Source organism: Enoplosus armatus, chromosome 21 (genome assembly GCF_043641665.1).
Source record: "Enoplosus armatus isolate fEnoArm2 chromosome 21, fEnoArm2.hap1, whole genome shotgun sequence".
In the NCBI taxonomy this organism is placed as follows: Eukaryota; Metazoa; Chordata; class Actinopteri; order Centrarchiformes; family Enoplosidae; genus Enoplosus; species Enoplosus armatus.
This window is the reverse complement of record NC_092200.1, coordinates 5112291-5128177: the sequence shown is the minus strand read 5'-3', so window position 1 is coordinate 5128177 and position 15887 is coordinate 5112291. Positions and strand designations below refer to the sequence as shown.

General features: G+C 40.2%; 2 protein-coding genes across 3 annotated transcripts; one reads left to right on the top strand and one right to left on the bottom strand.

Moving 5' to 3' along the window:
* Positions 1-576: 576 nt before the first annotated feature.
* LOC139304158 (ATP-dependent zinc metalloprotease YME1L1-like) lies at positions 577-8252 on the bottom strand. Of its 2 annotated transcripts, XM_070928031.1 has the most exons (18): positions 8125-8252; positions 7345-7464; positions 6583-6751; positions 6305-6406; positions 6073-6182; positions 5750-5900; positions 5470-5553; positions 4906-5079; positions 4655-4807; positions 4428-4560; positions 4279-4341; positions 3613-3725; positions 3174-3329; positions 2862-3013; positions 2633-2759; positions 2247-2320; positions 1667-1753; positions 577-1555 (listed from the first exon to the last, which is right to left on the bottom strand). In XM_070928031.1, exons 1-18 carry the CDS (start codon positions 8158-8160, stop codon positions 1415-1417), a joined length of 2145 nt encoding a protein of 714 aa, XP_070784132.1. In that variant the 5' UTR covers positions 8161-8252; the 3' UTR covers positions 577-1414. The 2 variants fall into 2 exon arrangements, with proteins under 2 accessions (XP_070784132.1, XP_070784133.1); XM_070928032.1 differs by lacking the exon at positions 6305-6406.
* A 577-nt stretch (positions 8253-8829) lies between these two features.
* On the top strand, positions 8830-14742 carry mastl (microtubule associated serine/threonine kinase-like). Its single transcript, XM_070928361.1, has 12 exons — positions 8830-9043; positions 9134-9271; positions 9375-9514; positions 9600-9688; positions 9790-9896; positions 9984-10143; positions 10335-10483; positions 10815-11858; positions 12533-12674; positions 13769-13882; positions 14095-14196; positions 14585-14742. Exons 1-12 carry the CDS (start codon positions 8876-8878, stop codon positions 14740-14742), a joined length of 2511 nt encoding a protein of 836 aa, XP_070784462.1. The 5' UTR covers positions 8830-8875.
* Positions 14743-15887: the final 1145 nt, after the last annotated feature.

Below are 15887 nucleotides of genomic sequence, written 5' to 3'. Positions count from 1 at the left end.
ATGACTGCATTAATCAGGTGTTATTAAGAGATAAAGAACACAGAAAGAGAAAGAAGTGTTTTCTCTAATTTATGACAAAAAGAAAATAAGGACATAGCCTACTAATTGGATGACCACAGCATTATCACCCTGCTCGGCCATTTGCCTCAGCTTTATGGAGCATTTTAATTACTTTCTGCTCATTGTTTTGGTTTTAAGGCCCACAACTTGTAAGTATTTCAGTGAAAAAGCTCTGATAATCCCACTGTAACTAGTAGGTATCTGTACAGAAGGCTGGCAAAATTAACAATTAGCTGGTGAATGTAGTGGAGCACTTTGCAGCTAATGGAAACTCACTCAGGAGTTAGCAAAGACAAAAAGAGGGCTAAGAGGAAAGTGAATATTGGACTCACATTCATCAATTGGCCAAAAACACAACTCCAAATGAATGTTTCTGCTGGATGTGTAAACCAGGAACTGTTTGATAATATGCCAATGCTGTGCAACAGGCTACAGCTTGTTGCACTGCCCCCAAGTGGCCAACATATAGAAGTTTATATATTCAAGTTTAATTTGAGTCATGTACTGTACAACACATTCATGAGTAAGAGTAACCTTTATTTGAGCTTCAAGAAGGCCTTTGTCTAAAGGAACAAACAGAAGCACAAAGCCAATCCTTTTACACACATACAGTATATATACATTTCCCCTCATTTATCAGTTACAGGTGAGCTTAGAATAGGGCTTGAGGGCCTGTCACTAATTTCAAGAAAAGAGGACACACCTTTGGGCACTTAAATAAATAAGAACACACAAAATTGATAGCATATGGTAGATGCAACTGAAAGACATAATTTAGAGAAGAACTAATATGAAGAGGTCAACAACGAACAGCGGTATCACCTGTACTTTGCTACAGCCAAATGGTACATTCTAGATTGAGGTACTTTAAGGTCCAATGGTGTTCACCAGTCTGTACAAATTTAAAATGAGACATAGACACATACATTAAATCAGTCCTCTCACCTTAATTAACCATGATCTTTGTCTAATCCATGTGCCTTTTATAACCTTGTTATGATACCAAATATGACTCTAATGTATAAAACTACTACAGAGGTCATTTGTCTTGAGTAGAGGACAAAAAAAGCCACAGATGAAACCTCAAACATCTTTGTGATCTGTAGTAGACAAACTTATTTTCCTCCAGTTAAACTGAAGTGCTTTAAAAATCGCTGTGAAACCAAATGTCTTCTCTACAGGAAATGCAAGAGAAATGGAAATTAACTAAATAAAAATTGTACATAAAGGGTGTCATCTTCACATTGATAATAAGAGGGATACAAACAAATGAAATACAAGGCCTCCAAAAGGCCTGTGTGCAATTGCACAGCTTCATATATACATGATACAAGAGTTTAAAATACTGAGGTATCTAATGGTCCAGTGATTTGCCCTCCAGCACCAGCTTGATCTCTTTGGCATCCAGAGTTTCATATCTCAACAGGGCATCAGCTAGCGTCTTGTGCTCCTTACTGTAAGTCTTCAGGAGGTTTTTAGCACGATCATATGAGTCCTGGACGAAGAGAAAAATTGCTGAATCAGTAATTGTTAAACATTTTATTTTAAGAAATGATCTGTATTTATATATCTGTAACTTAAATTTGAGTGGTGTAGGTAGGCTCACCTTCAGTAAAGTCCTGACTTCTTGTTCGATGGCAGCTTGTGTCTCGGGGCTCTGCTTCGTTACGTCACCGTAGGTCATGACACCAAGCTGCAACAAAACACAAATCATATCCTGAGTGAACAATAGACCTTCTCATGCATTTGTCACTAGTGGTTACTAATCATTATAAGCTGTGAGCGTTTTTTACGAGTCCAGAGTTAGACAGAGAGTTTCGTTGTCTTAGGTGTAATTATATGTTATAGTAGATGTTAGATGAATGCAGGTTTTCATAGCAACTTAACAATAAATCAGTGTCCCAGTCTCAGCTCCTGTCAACTACTGTAGTGTTCAGTTGTAATGAAAACAACTTAAGTTATTAAATGATACAAAGAAGGGAAGCACATGATAAGAGTGTGCTTACTTGCTCAGAAGTAGTAATTTTATTATTATGTACGTGATCAGAACGGACATTTAAATTTACATGTTACTGTAAATAAAAGATCGAGCTCTGCAGCAATGTATACAGTAAAAACCGCAGTCTTCCATGTTAGTGGAGAGGATAAAAATGTTCATTCATTAAATCACACACATTAAAAGTTACCTTGTCACTCATGCCGAACCTGGTCACCATCATTTTTGCTATTTTGGTTGCTCCATCGAAGTCGCTGGAGGCTCCTGAAATGCACAATAACAGGAGAAGATTGAAACAAATGCTGTATTACAAACAACCAAAGCATACAGTAAATATTATCAGACATGTACTATAACATTTTACTGTAGTATAGCACTTGTGTTTCCTACAAGGAAAAGAATTATTTGATAACAATTAAAAGTATGTATTTATCCTCAGATTTTTAGCGGTACATACGATGCTCTGAGAAATGTTGTGGCTATAGAATATGGGTGAAGTATTTTATATTTAACAGCATTTCTGGCTCTGAAATGACACCCAAGCATCAAGTAAATCAAGGTCTATTATTCCCGCACCAGTGGTGATGTAGTCGTCTCCAAAGATGAGCTCCTCTGCTACTCGACCACCCATACTGACGTCCATCTGAGCCAGCAGCTGGGCTCTTGTCTCACTCCAACGGTCGTTCTCTGGGAGCATGGACACCTAGAGGACAGAGACCAGGACAACACTGATTAGCTTCAGGTTTAGTTTTAATAAAAAGTGCCACAAACAGCACAGTACGAGATATATTGTGAAGGAGCTCACATGGCCAAGAGTTGGGCCTCTAGGCATGATAGTGGCCTTATTGATGGGCATTGCATCTTTGGTGAAATAGGCAACAATGGCATGGCCGGACTCATGGTAGGCTGTGATGGTCTTATTCTTCTTGTCGATTTCAACACTCTTCCTCTCAGGGCCTAGTATGAAAAGGACAAACAAAAAAAGGATTTTAAATGATTAAAACAAAAACTCCCATTCATGTAATTTCTTCCCGTCTCCTAACTAGTGTATGTGTAGGTCATCTGTCTCATGTGACGTGAGGGATGCAGAGCAGATCTAAACACTGTGTGTATTCACCCATGAGGATCTTGTCCTTAGCGAACTCCAGTTCCTTCATTGTGACCATCTCTTTCCCGTCCACGGCTGCCTTCAGGGCTGCCTGGTTGACCAGATTCTCCAGCTCGGCCCCAGAAAATCCCACTGTGCCTCGGGCAATAATCTCCGCATCCACAGCTGTTAAAAAAACCAACACAGTAGAAAAGGCCTTATTTATAAAGGTGATCAGTGTTCAAGAGACAATGGTGTCCTTTACAGAGATGGCAAACAAAGGTAATCTCAAGGGCTTACAGCTTTGAGCTAATGTTTCTGCTAAATGTGCAGGATAATATCACATAAGTTGCCAACTACAAATACTTTCTGAATTACTAACACAAAGAGAATGCTTAAAGAAACATATCCTGAAAGACTCTCTGTGAGATATTACATATATTCTTGTATATATTTCACTGAGACCTACCAGGGTCCATTGTGATCTTGGCGAGGTACCAGTTGAGGATTTCAGTGCGTCCTTTCACATCTGGACGAGGGACTGTCACCTGCATGTCAAACCTTCCAGGCCTTACCAGAGCGCTGAAAAGGAGTATTAAGATTCTTAAGATAGTACATATATTCTTCTTTTCTGCTTTAAAACCCAAATGCCACAAGAAATGTCTGTGCTTGTTGTGTCCCATAATGTTTGAAATGAATGCTCTTCTTTAGAAGTAAGGTCAGTTTGCAATAAGAAACTGAGAAAAGTTTTGAAAAATGTAGAGTATGTTTTCAGATACTCAAATTAAGTTTCGGGTTTGAAATTTAAGCAGTTGTTTCCACTTGACAGCAAATTTTAATTAACTTCCCATGAAAATGTGTAAAGAAAAAACACTGTACAACGTTAAGTTGTTGTCTTTGTGCAGTTGATATAAAACAGGTCAGAGGTTAGTTTATACTCTGAGTGTTTTGTTATTATCAGACAGTGTAATACAGAAACTAGGACAAGGCCACAAAAACAGCCCGAGGCGTCTGTCAGAGGACAAAGGTTACAGAGTGGGAACTAAAAACTGGATATGAACTACATCTACATACTGTATGGATTGACCTTATTTCAGACTTTATTTCAAACTGAGTGTGTGAAATGTAAACATACTTATCCAAAGCCTCTGCAAAGTTTGTAGCACCGACAACGATGACCCCTTCATTTGGTTTAAACCTGTAAAATACCAAAACACTGAGAATAGGAAGGGAAAGTTCTTGACGGCACACAATGCAGTTTTAAAAATGTCAAAGACAACTGACCCATCCATTTCAGCCAGCAGCTGGTTGATGGTTTGTCTGGAATAGGGATGCATAGGAGACTCAATCCTCTTTCCACCAACGCTGTCCAACTCATCGATGAAGATGACACAGGGAGCGTTAGCTTTTGCCTCTTCTGCAAACCACGAAAAAAAGAAGAAGAGAGATTGTAGTTGTATGGATACACGCTCAACTGGTTACTCACATTTTCTTGCATCCAGCAAACTTACTGAAAAGGTTCCTGATTCGGCTCGCACCGACACCCACAAACATCTCATCAAACTCTGATCCGGAGGCGTAGTAGAAAGGCACATCGGCCTCCCCAGCCACAGCCCGAGCTAACAGAGTCTTTCCTGTGCCTGGAGGACCAACGAGGAGGATCCCTGAGAGGATAACAGAGGAAACAAATTAGGATTAAATAACAGCATATCAAGACCAACAGAGGAAATGGAACATTTGGAGAAAGTACAAAATATAATACCTTTAGGCAGCTTTCCACCCAGAACAGTAAACTTCTGGGGATTCTTGAGAAACTCCACAACATCTTGTAATTCATTCTTTGCCTCCTCCACTCCTTTGACATGCTCAAATGTCACATTCTTCACCTGGATGGGGTCGACTGCTGAGTCAAGCCCAGATGTGGTGCGGAACCTCACTGTGAAATCCCAAAACAACTGATTCAGCACGTATGTATATACAAAGATCCAAATGTATAGCTGCCAACTATTGAAATAGTTCCAGTACACTGGCATGAAAACATACACAACTGATAAAGATATTTAGTATTACTTATGACACAATGGTATGCAGCTGAATAATCAGTCAAATTCTATATTGTAAGGTATTAACTTAAATGTACACATAACATATTACATCAAATACTTAAGCTGAAAATAGGCTCAAGTAAAACGCTTGCTTTTATTTTACATCCTTGGAGACACTAACAAGCTTCATTTGCAATGTGCATGTAGGCTTGTGAGTTGATTTGCAAGTATGGGAAAGAATAGAAACTGAAACAAACCAGCATCAGAAAAGGAGCCTTTACCCGAGAGAAACGGGGTTCTTGACAAACCATAAATACCAAGAAGGAGGAGGACCAACAGGATCAACCTGGTTCTCCTCAGCGAGTCTGTCAAAAAAGAGCAGAGACGATTTATGTCAATCACAGGATCTCTCCGTGTTTTAACTCAGCACTGCCACCCAAAGAAAACCTGGTGCAACTGTTACACAGACTACCAGGGAATCCTTTGACTATATTAGGTTCCTTTTCTTTCTAAGGGATAATTGCAGTGCCTGATGTAGTGCTATGTAATTTAGCCACATGCCTTGTGTTCTCTGAGTGAAGGCCTGAGACCTCATGAACCCCTCAGTGAAACCCGTCTTGAAAGCCTCCTGCTGGTTCTCTGGAAGGCTCCTTTGTTTCATCAGTTGGTCCAGTGATTGCGCCTCTGGTCCCTTTTCCCTCTGAAGCAATCCCTGTGAGAAAACAGGAGAACAAGTTGGTCGGTAAGCTTCAAAATTCACTTCTTTATCCGCCTCTAATCATTTTGGTAATACGATTCAAAGTCTTATGTGTACATTCACAAATAGGCCCCACTGATCTTTCCATTAGACAGAATGTTAAAAGATGCTGGAACTGTGCAGTAACCTTCATGAATGCTGGTGTGTATGGCTCAGACTCCACTGGACCGTCATAACCAGACTCCCCTCGTCTGGTCTTTGATCTAAGTGTCTTGAAACCCCGACTCTGGACCCATACTAAATAGAGAAACGAATGGAAAACCGAAAACATTAAACACTGCCCTACATGTCAAGCTGTTCATATACACACATAGTTAACGTACACGTAGCAGGTTAAGTATTCAAAGTCAGTTTCTTACCAGGCAAAAATTGTAGCTCTGAGCAGGCTTCTTTTAGAGGACTGTGGTATTGTCTGTGGAATATTGGGGAGCCAAAAACCCCCAACCTACTGTGTGAAAACCCTGACAGACAAAAAGTGCAAAAGGTTAGTTTCACTTTACATGATATATTGATAAATGTCTAAAATTAGTTTTCTTAAGCAACAAAAAAAACAGATTTTTGATAAAGTAAGCTTTAGACCTTCTTAGAAAACAATAAAGCTGGGTCGCCTTTCAGTGGGACGACCTGAGCTGCTCACCATGCTTGTTGTGAAAGAAGCTGTCTCCAGAAATGTGACTTGACCTCCATGTCGAAGGAACAGCGGGAGGTTCTTCTGGTCCAGGTGTAGGCAGTAGCCTGCTGACCAGCTCATCCAGCTGACTCACCCTGATTTCCGACAGGCCAAGATCCCTCAGACTCACGCTGGGCTGTGAAGAAAGGATAGAAAAAGTAGGTTATCAACACCTTTTGTAAGACAATTATTAGGGAAATAATGACGCATGTGTGGGTGCGTGGCTTTTTAGAACCTTTAAAAAAACTGTGTTTTTCAGAAACACATAAAAATGAACATATTGACAGACATATGGCACAGGTTGGACCTGCTTCAGTACTCTGGGATGTGCAAAATAATTTGTTTACACAGAAATAGACAGTCAACTTGTCGGGTACAGGTAGGAATACATTTCTTGGCTTGTGTAAAACACTCATATGGTTCTCACGGTGTGTTTAAGAAAATGGCTACTGTTTAAGACAGACATGCATCCTTTGCTTAATTTAAAATATGTTTTGTTCCTACAGGAAAACCTTTTGGATGAAGGATGAAAAGCATATTTGAAAAGAGCTTTCGTAAAGGCTGATTAAAGTTCACTCATTAGAGATTTGTCTTGCTTGATGTGTTTGATCTCAGTGAAAAGAGTTCTTGCAAAAGGTGTATTGTACCCAATGTTCAGTAGAATTTTTTTTTTTATCACGTCTTGTCAAGTATTAGAAACACAGTAAAAAAAACAAAAAAACATCTCACCTCTTTTAGAAATGAACTGTGCTCTGGAATGAAGTCTTTGTGCAGGGTCTGGACTGAGGCTGTGGCTGAGTTCTTCAGAGAGTGGAGGGCATTGATGAGCTGGCTGAGGGGCAGTATCATCTGGAAGGTACACAAACAGAGGAGGTTGAAGAACAGTCTCTCAACACATGGTGGCATGTATAATCTTCAATGTTTTATGTACTAAATGCTCACTTAAGTTTATGTTTAAAAAAACACATTTCAGTTTTGCTGGACTTAAGGTGAATCTTCGAGACAGGGCAGTTGTGCAGGACTGTTATGTCAATGTTATTCAAGCTGACTCCACAATGCTCTCCACCAAACAGAGAGCAGTATGGCCCTCATACGTCAGATGTGTGCGGGTTGTGTAACCTCAACTCTATGAAAACTAAGTTAGCACCCTTTAATTCTCTTTAAGCCTTACTCTTCCCATACATATCAGATGGTAAAGTCAAGTCGAAACCGCACGTACACAGCTCCCTGATTTGTAGCTTGCTAGGACAACGTGACGTAAGCATGGGCTGATCATGGAGAAAACCTACCGCTGACTTGTTAATGCTAACATTAGCCGAGCTAAGTTGTCATTGACTGTAAGAGAAGACATTATACAAACAACGACAGACAGAGCCTCTTATTATTGCTATAGCTTCCATGACAGTCCTTCTCGGACAACGCTGACATTATAACTAAAAGATAGATACGTTTGACAGAAGAGCACACAAACGCTAGCTAAATCAAAAAGCTGCTATGCACTCGGCTTACCTGCTGCGGCTGAAATGACGTTGACAGTGAAAACATTTTTGCCGAATAATAATTCAAAATCAGGACTTGGAGGGTTGATGTATGAGGAAAGACCCTCGGTATAACTTAAGTGAACAAGTCCTCCTCGGAGCGGTGTCCTTTTGTTTTTCCCTGTTACACAACTTTCAGCGGCTTAGCTTATATCAGCAAATGGATTCTCCGGCATCTGAGGTCAAATGGACTACAAAATGACGTCAAGTCGAATTACTACCGGGCGCAGCTTGCATCATTACATCAGTTGTAGAACTCAAACCGCAAATTTAATAAAATTAGATAAAACATTCTTAAACAAAATGGGACTTTATTTGCATTTTCCCATTATGCGCCTTACAGGAAAAACAGGTTTTTGCTGTTATTACACAATGTCTATATTTATTTCTTGTGTCTGTTTCTGACTGCCTGATCAAAATGAAAGTATCAAAAATTCGAATATCATTCGATTAGCTATTTTATTTTGACAATACACTTGAGAGTTATACAGCTAACACTATTAACTAACACTTAATTACCGCACACATCAAGGGCATTTAATGATTTGCATACAGGCAGTTGCTGGTATAACTAAACGGAGCGGTCGCCAGAGGACCCCGCGAAAAACCAGCGGAATTCAAAATTTCAAAACAAACCCGAGTGATTGTTGTTTTATCATGCAAGCGTTTACTCTGAGCTAGCGGACACAAACCCAGTTCCGCATTTGAAAACCAGTAGTAACATGGACGCAGATGAAAAGCACGACTCCAGTACAAATGACAAGTCGGTGGATACTCCTAAACCGCCTTCAATCGAGGATTTCATCGTTTTGAAGCCCATCAGCCGCGGTGCTTTTGGCAAGGTCTACCTTGCACGAAAGAAGTGCAATGCGCGATTATATGCCATTAAGGTGAGTCTGTTTGGTCTTTGACAACTTTGAGTCGTTGAATAATACTCGTGTAGTTGAAAATACTCTCAATTTGTCTTTTCTCTTCTTTAGGTGATGAAGAAAGCAGCCATGGTTGATAAAAATATGACGGGCCAGATGAAGGCAGAGAGAGATGCACTTGCTCTGAGCAAAAGCCCCTTCGTGGTTCACCTGTTTTACTCTCTTCAGACAGCCACCAAGATCTATCTGGTAACACCTGGTTAAAAATGCACAAACACATTTACAGTAGGTACTTAATGGCGTTATTATATGTTTAGTTGTTGACAAATCTTTATTTTCATGTTGCTTACAGGTAATGGAGTACCTCATTGGTGGAGATGTCAAATCTCTGCTTCACATCTATGGATATTTCGACCAGGATATGTCTGTAAAATACATTTCAGAGGTTGCACTGGCTTTGGACTACCTCCATCGTCATGGTATAATCCACAGGTACCTTAATTTCTTTAGGTGTCCTTAAATGTGTAAACACTGATTGATTTGGGTGAGATTTATTGTGTTACTTACTACTTTTTAGGGACTTGAAGCCAGACAACATGCTTATATCCAATGAAGGTCACATCAAACTAACAGACTTTGGCCTTTCTAAAGTCAAGCTTGACAGAGGTATGAAATTCCATCAGCTCGACACTTGAACAAATTGCGACCATCAGCACTGGTATTGCTAGTAATATTTTCTTTTGTTTTATCTCTGTGCTCTCTACCAGAGCTGAGTCTTATGGATATCCTTACAACTCCATCCTTGGCTAAACCAAAGAAAGATTACTTCCGCACCCCGGGCCAAGTCCTTTCCTTAATCAGCTCCCTTGGATTTGTAAGTGAATTTATATAATTTCCTTGTGCATGCTTCATGCATAGTTTGTGTTGCATAATGACTCTTCCTTCATTTTATCAAATCCAGAATACACCTGTGGGAGAAGGCAAGCGTCACTGCAGCGCATCTGCCATGTCCAGTCCCATGTCCTGTGGCAAAATAAAACAGAAGAATAACTCCATTGGTTCTCCCTTGATGAAGAAAAAAGATCATCTGTACTCTCCGACTCGCTACCCTTGGAAAATTGGTATGTCATGCTAGATATCTATTGTTTTCCATTCATTCACCTTATGGAATGACTGGTTGTGCAAGGACTATTTAACAATTTATTTTTAAAAAAAAAGCTGGTGCATGAAATAGCTTCCTGGTGAGACCTTGGCAATGAAAACGTGTGTCAAATACATTAACTGTTTTGGTTGATCTGTATTGTCTCCATAGGACCTAATAACATTATGTTTAGTCCTCATAACTTGGCTAAAAATCTGACTCCCACACTGCTGAAGACCAGGAGGAGGTTTGAGACGATGAGTGCCGGCAGCACCACCGACACTGAAGGTGGCATCAGTCCACTGTGGGAGTGTGAGGAGGTCAGTGATTGTAAACCTATAACTGAATGTAATTTATGATCTACTAAACAAGCTTATGTTTTGATTAGGAGTGTCCAGACCCCCAAATCTTAATTTAAGGCATTTGATATAATGGATCAGTGAATACATCTAGTTTAAAATAGTTCCCCATTACTGACATTTCAGCCTCTTGTGTATAATGTCTGTGGTGACAAACAACAGCTGGTGTAGATGTAAGGGGATAAAATTAACAAAGGATTCAGATTTAATGCTGATTCATTGAAATATGCCTTCAGATTGGTTCATTGTCCTTGTTGTGATAATAATTTTCCTTTTTATCTTTCTTCTTCAGAAAGAAAATGAACGTACTAATGAACAGAAGAGGAGAGGGCAGTCTGAGTCCAAAGGGCCTGAACAGGACTGTGTGTCCACAAAACCGGCCACCAGCAATCGGTCAAATGAGTCAAATCCAGACCATCTTGCAGAAAAGAGGCCTCACATCAACAATCTGGGGTCTATTTCCACAGCTTGGGATGATTTTTGTCCGTCAGCCTCGTCTGTAAAGAGAACGTTTTCTGATATTGAGAGAAGTCCTGAGCCACTGGAGATCCAAGCCAAGAAGAGTAATGCACACTACAAGAGGTGCTACGAGATTCCAGAAGAGACTTCAAGGTTTCACACTGGCCTGACTGGTACGTTTTCCACCATCCAAATAGGGGACTTCATGGCTTCCACTGAGGGGATTGGGTTAACTGAAGACCGGGTCCCAAAGCGCTCCAGTCCCATTGCTGTGGCCAAGAGTCTGTTTTGTGAACTGGAAGAGCCAACAGAGGACGTGTTTGACGATGGAAGCAAAGACTTGTCACATTCAAGTTTCACATCACCACTGACCGGAAACAGCGACATCTGCAGGAGCTTGAGCCTCGACTCTGACGGCTCTATGCATGAAACGTCTCTCACTATGGACAGCCGTGCATCTCACAAGCCAAACAAGTGTTCCAAAAACAGGAATTCAGCATCATCTGAGGAGCAAGAGGAAAATAAAGACTCATCCATCGCTGAATCTCTCCCACAAACTTCATCTGCTGTTACTACTGGAACTCCCAAACATGGTAACTTTGGCCGGAGAAGTGAATCTCAGTGTTCCTTTCTGAACCGGCTGCCTGATCTGGCCTGCGGTGTTGCACAGTCCCCCTCATTCCTCAAGCCACGAAATGTTGTAGCTTTCCGTAGCTACTGCAGCTCCATTAACCGCTCCAACATGTCGGGGGTGTCCCGACTCAGCATCGGGTCCATGGAGGCAATGGACCTGTCCACAACAGCTTCTTATCACTCTGCGTCTGGCACTGCAACACCAGTGCAGAAAAGACCCAACTCCAACAGCTCTGTCTATCAGGTACACATACAAGGACACAATTATTCTTCTCAAACACAGCAACAGTGTTTCATTCAAAGTAGGCACTAGTAGTGACTGCAGGCTAGTCGTACATCTTTCAAGACAGAACAGTAATTAATGTTGCTTTCAGCCTTGTTGTTACAGGGTTTGGACATTAAGACATTAACAATTCTATAATATATAGTGCAAACTACGCTGACAATCCCCGTCAGTCGGTCGGACTGAAATATCTCAACGACTGTCAGATGGATTGTCATAACATTTGGTAAAGATATCCATGGTTCCCAGTTGATGAATCCTAATGACTTTGGTGATCCCCTGACTTTTCTTCTAGCTCCGCCATGAGGTTCACATGTGTGGTTTTTAGTGAAGTGTCTCGGCAATGATTGGATGAATTGGTATATTATCTTGGGCACACAAAAAATAATATCATCCTCTGGGGCTCTGTGGAAATCCAATACAACAGTCTGACAAAAATGACTGCCTTTGTGAAGCTTGAAATGCTTTTTAAACTTTTGATTCAGGCAGGTAGTGATTCAGCATATAATCTTTCAGGGCACAGTTGGTGGTGTCAGAAAGGTTATTTATTGAAGGGCAGTTGTATTAGATTATGTGTCATGCATTTTTCGATTAAATCATTTTCCACATTTCCTTTTATTTCCGTCTCACGTCAGACTCCTCAGCCCATGTCGACCTCTCACACACCTTTCAGGACTCCAAAGAGTGTCAGAAGGGGTGCGCAGCCTGTTGAGGGTGTACCCATTTTAGGAACTCCTGACTATTTGGCTCCAGAGCTCCTTTTGGGAAAACCACATGGTAAGAAAAGGACATTCAAAATTCCAAGCACCACAACAATGTCTCTTTTTTTTTTTTTTCTTGTCCAACATAGCCTTATGGTATTGACATTGGATGGTTGACAGTGTAGTCCTTGTGACAGGCATTTTCTTTAAGTTTCAGGAAGTTGTCTGTATGGTAAGTTCATAATGACATCGCTGTTTTTGCAAGCGAGCTTGCATGATCCCCCAGCCTGCTAATATGCTAGAGGAAGTGATCTGATTCTTCCCCCATTTTCTTCCCCCCGCTGGTTCTGTGTCTGCCCCTTTTGACTGGTGAATAAACTGTGGGCCTGATCAGAGGGAAGGGGACAGCATTTTAAATGTGTGATTAAAGATGGGATCGTCTCCTAACATTAAACTAACACCATCGTTGGGGAATCAGATTTGTTGAGGCTGATGTGCTTTTAACTGGACAAAAGGGTTTCTTCTGCTCCTAAAAGCTGTGGATTTTAATCCTGGCACATAGTCAATGTGCTGTGGCACAACTGACATGCTAAATGTCATCTAATAATAACGTATTGATCTGACATGCTGTTATTCATTCAAATGTTAACACGCTGAGGGCAGTATTTTCTGTCAGTTGCACAATGCCATTTTGTAGTGTTTGGATTCATGAGCAGTCGGTCTGTGACATGAATGATCCCGTGTGGCAGCATTTATTCATTGGCTGTCAAGAATTTTTCTGAACTCCAATAATAGATGGTTTTGATGATTGTAATTCTAAATCCTTGCAGTTATTGAGAAGCAAAATTACTTCTTTATAACTACAATGCTAGACACAAATATCAAAGTTCATGTGTATTTTGAATTTTTGATTAAACCGTGTCCCATCAAAGTGAATTATTGCTGTACAGTAAATTCTTAAAGATCCTCATCAGTGAGTCTTCCATGTGTGAATGAAGGAATGTGAAGTTTATACCCAGAAGTTGAATCCCTCCATCCTCAGTCTAACTTAGGACCTGCTTCTGCCACCGCAGTACAATTAGTGCACCCTCTAACAGGAGTCACAGGGAAAACTGTGGTGTTAGAAGCCAGCAGCTGTATGAAATGTGACTTTTCTTTGCCCCCATCCAGACTTCATGGTGGATTGGTGGGCGCTAGGTGTGTGTCTTTTCGAGTTCCTCACAGGTGTGCCGCCGTTCAATGATGAGACGCCTCAGCTGGTCTTCCAGAATATTCTCAACAGAGGTGGGCTTGCTTTTCTTTTACAGGAGCATCCAAACCTAAACCACAAAATGCTCTAAAATAAAATATGTATTTGATGATCAACATGCCTAATATTGCATATATATATATATATATGTCCATTGTTTGACAGTTTTTGTTGAACAAATGAATTGCTTATGTTAATGACATGCTTTGTGTTGCTTCTTTTACCACCTCACTGTCAACAATTTTAGATATTCCCTGGCCTGAGGAAGAGGAGGAGCTGTCTGTAAACTCAAGAAACGCGATTGAAATCCTCCTGACCATGGACATGACAAAACGAGCTGGTCTAAAGGGTGAAGACTTCTTTTACATTTTTTTTCTCCAAAATTTAAAACATTGTTGGTCCTCAAACCTTCATGAGATTCATGAATTTTACCTTATGAAGGTCCACAAGTACAAGTGATTGATTTATTTATTTTTGTATTTTTCAGCCATAGTTTTTGATCCAATTGATCTGTCAATGGACTTTCTGTTGCACAAGAGCATTGTAGTAATACCTGATATGCAGAGTACACTACAACTACATTTACATTAGTAATGTTTAAAAACACTGCAGGCTTATATTTAAATTTTTGACACAATTTTTAATTCGGTAAAATAAAATATCAAATTTCTTTTTCGTTTGAAAACCCATTGTAAATGGGAAGTGTGTTCTGATCATTTTGTTTGAACATCCACCAGAACTCAAGTGCCACCCCCTGTTTGAGGGCCTGGACTGGGACAACCTGCAGAACCAGTCGATGCCTTTCATACCTCAGCCAGAGGATGAAACCGACACCTCGTACTTTGAGGCAAGAAACAACGCTCAGCACATCGCCGTGTCCGGCTTCAGTCTGTAGAGTTACAAACACGAGCACTTGAGTTTTATTAAAGCAGCCGTCAGCACATTCTGGCTGTTGATGAAGTAAAAATGTCGTACGTGTTGATGAATCACTCGCTTTCATTGTGGAAAAACTAAAACTAAACTAAATCATTATACGAATATATACAAAGGAACGATGTGGATTGTTTCTCTGAACAAGGTTGTAATAGTTTTAAACAGCATTTTACCTATGTGCAATCACCGGTCATAAGAGACAGAAAAAAGCTGAATCTGTTGACTGCTCAGTTAGTTATGAATACGCATTGTAGAGAGAAAACTTTTAAAGCTAAGTATTATCAAATTATATAGTTATGTCTCTTAAATGAGGTTTCTTCTCCTAGCAAAATGCTATTTGCTACTGTGTGTCCTTGAAATAGGTATTGTGTTGTTATGGTGTTATATTGATTCAACACAAAATAGTTATGTATGTAAGTTGTTTTTGCTGCACTGCTCATCATTGTAATGTCCCCCTGCTGTTAGTGGCCTGGGTGGGCCGGGTGGCCCCCCCTAACCCGGCCCCCTGAATTTCTCCTTGAGTGTTGCAGTACTGCTGAAGAAAAACATGCTAATATATTCATGAATACTTTGAATGTGTTTTATATGTAAATCTTGTTCATAAAACGTAGGGTCGTTGTTTTAAGACAGTAGTAGTTACTTTGTATTCTAACAGGACGGTTTCTTGCTGCTTTTATGTCATTTCTTCTTGTCATTTTCACACTACTAGTTTTTTAGATAAGTTCACTGGGCTCCCTGCTACTCGTGAAATTTTATCTTGTTCACTCCAAGAAAAAAGTAAAATACAAATAAAATGTGTTTGTAACACGATGTACTCTGTGCCTTTTTCTGGTAAATGAATGACCACATTTAGATAAAATGTGAATGTTGTAAAAGATAGTTTGATATTTTGGGAAATTATCTGGAGACCGGGACGAGAAGATTGATGCTATTTAGCGTCTGATAAATACTGAGCTACAGCCAATTAGCTAGCTAGCATAGCAGAAAGACTGGAACCAGCTAGCCTGGCTCTGTCCAAAGGTCTGTCTTCTTTGTTTTTTAGAAATCTGTACAGACATTAAAGTGTAAAAACAACAACAGCTCTTTGTGCTGAGCTAAGCTAACTGT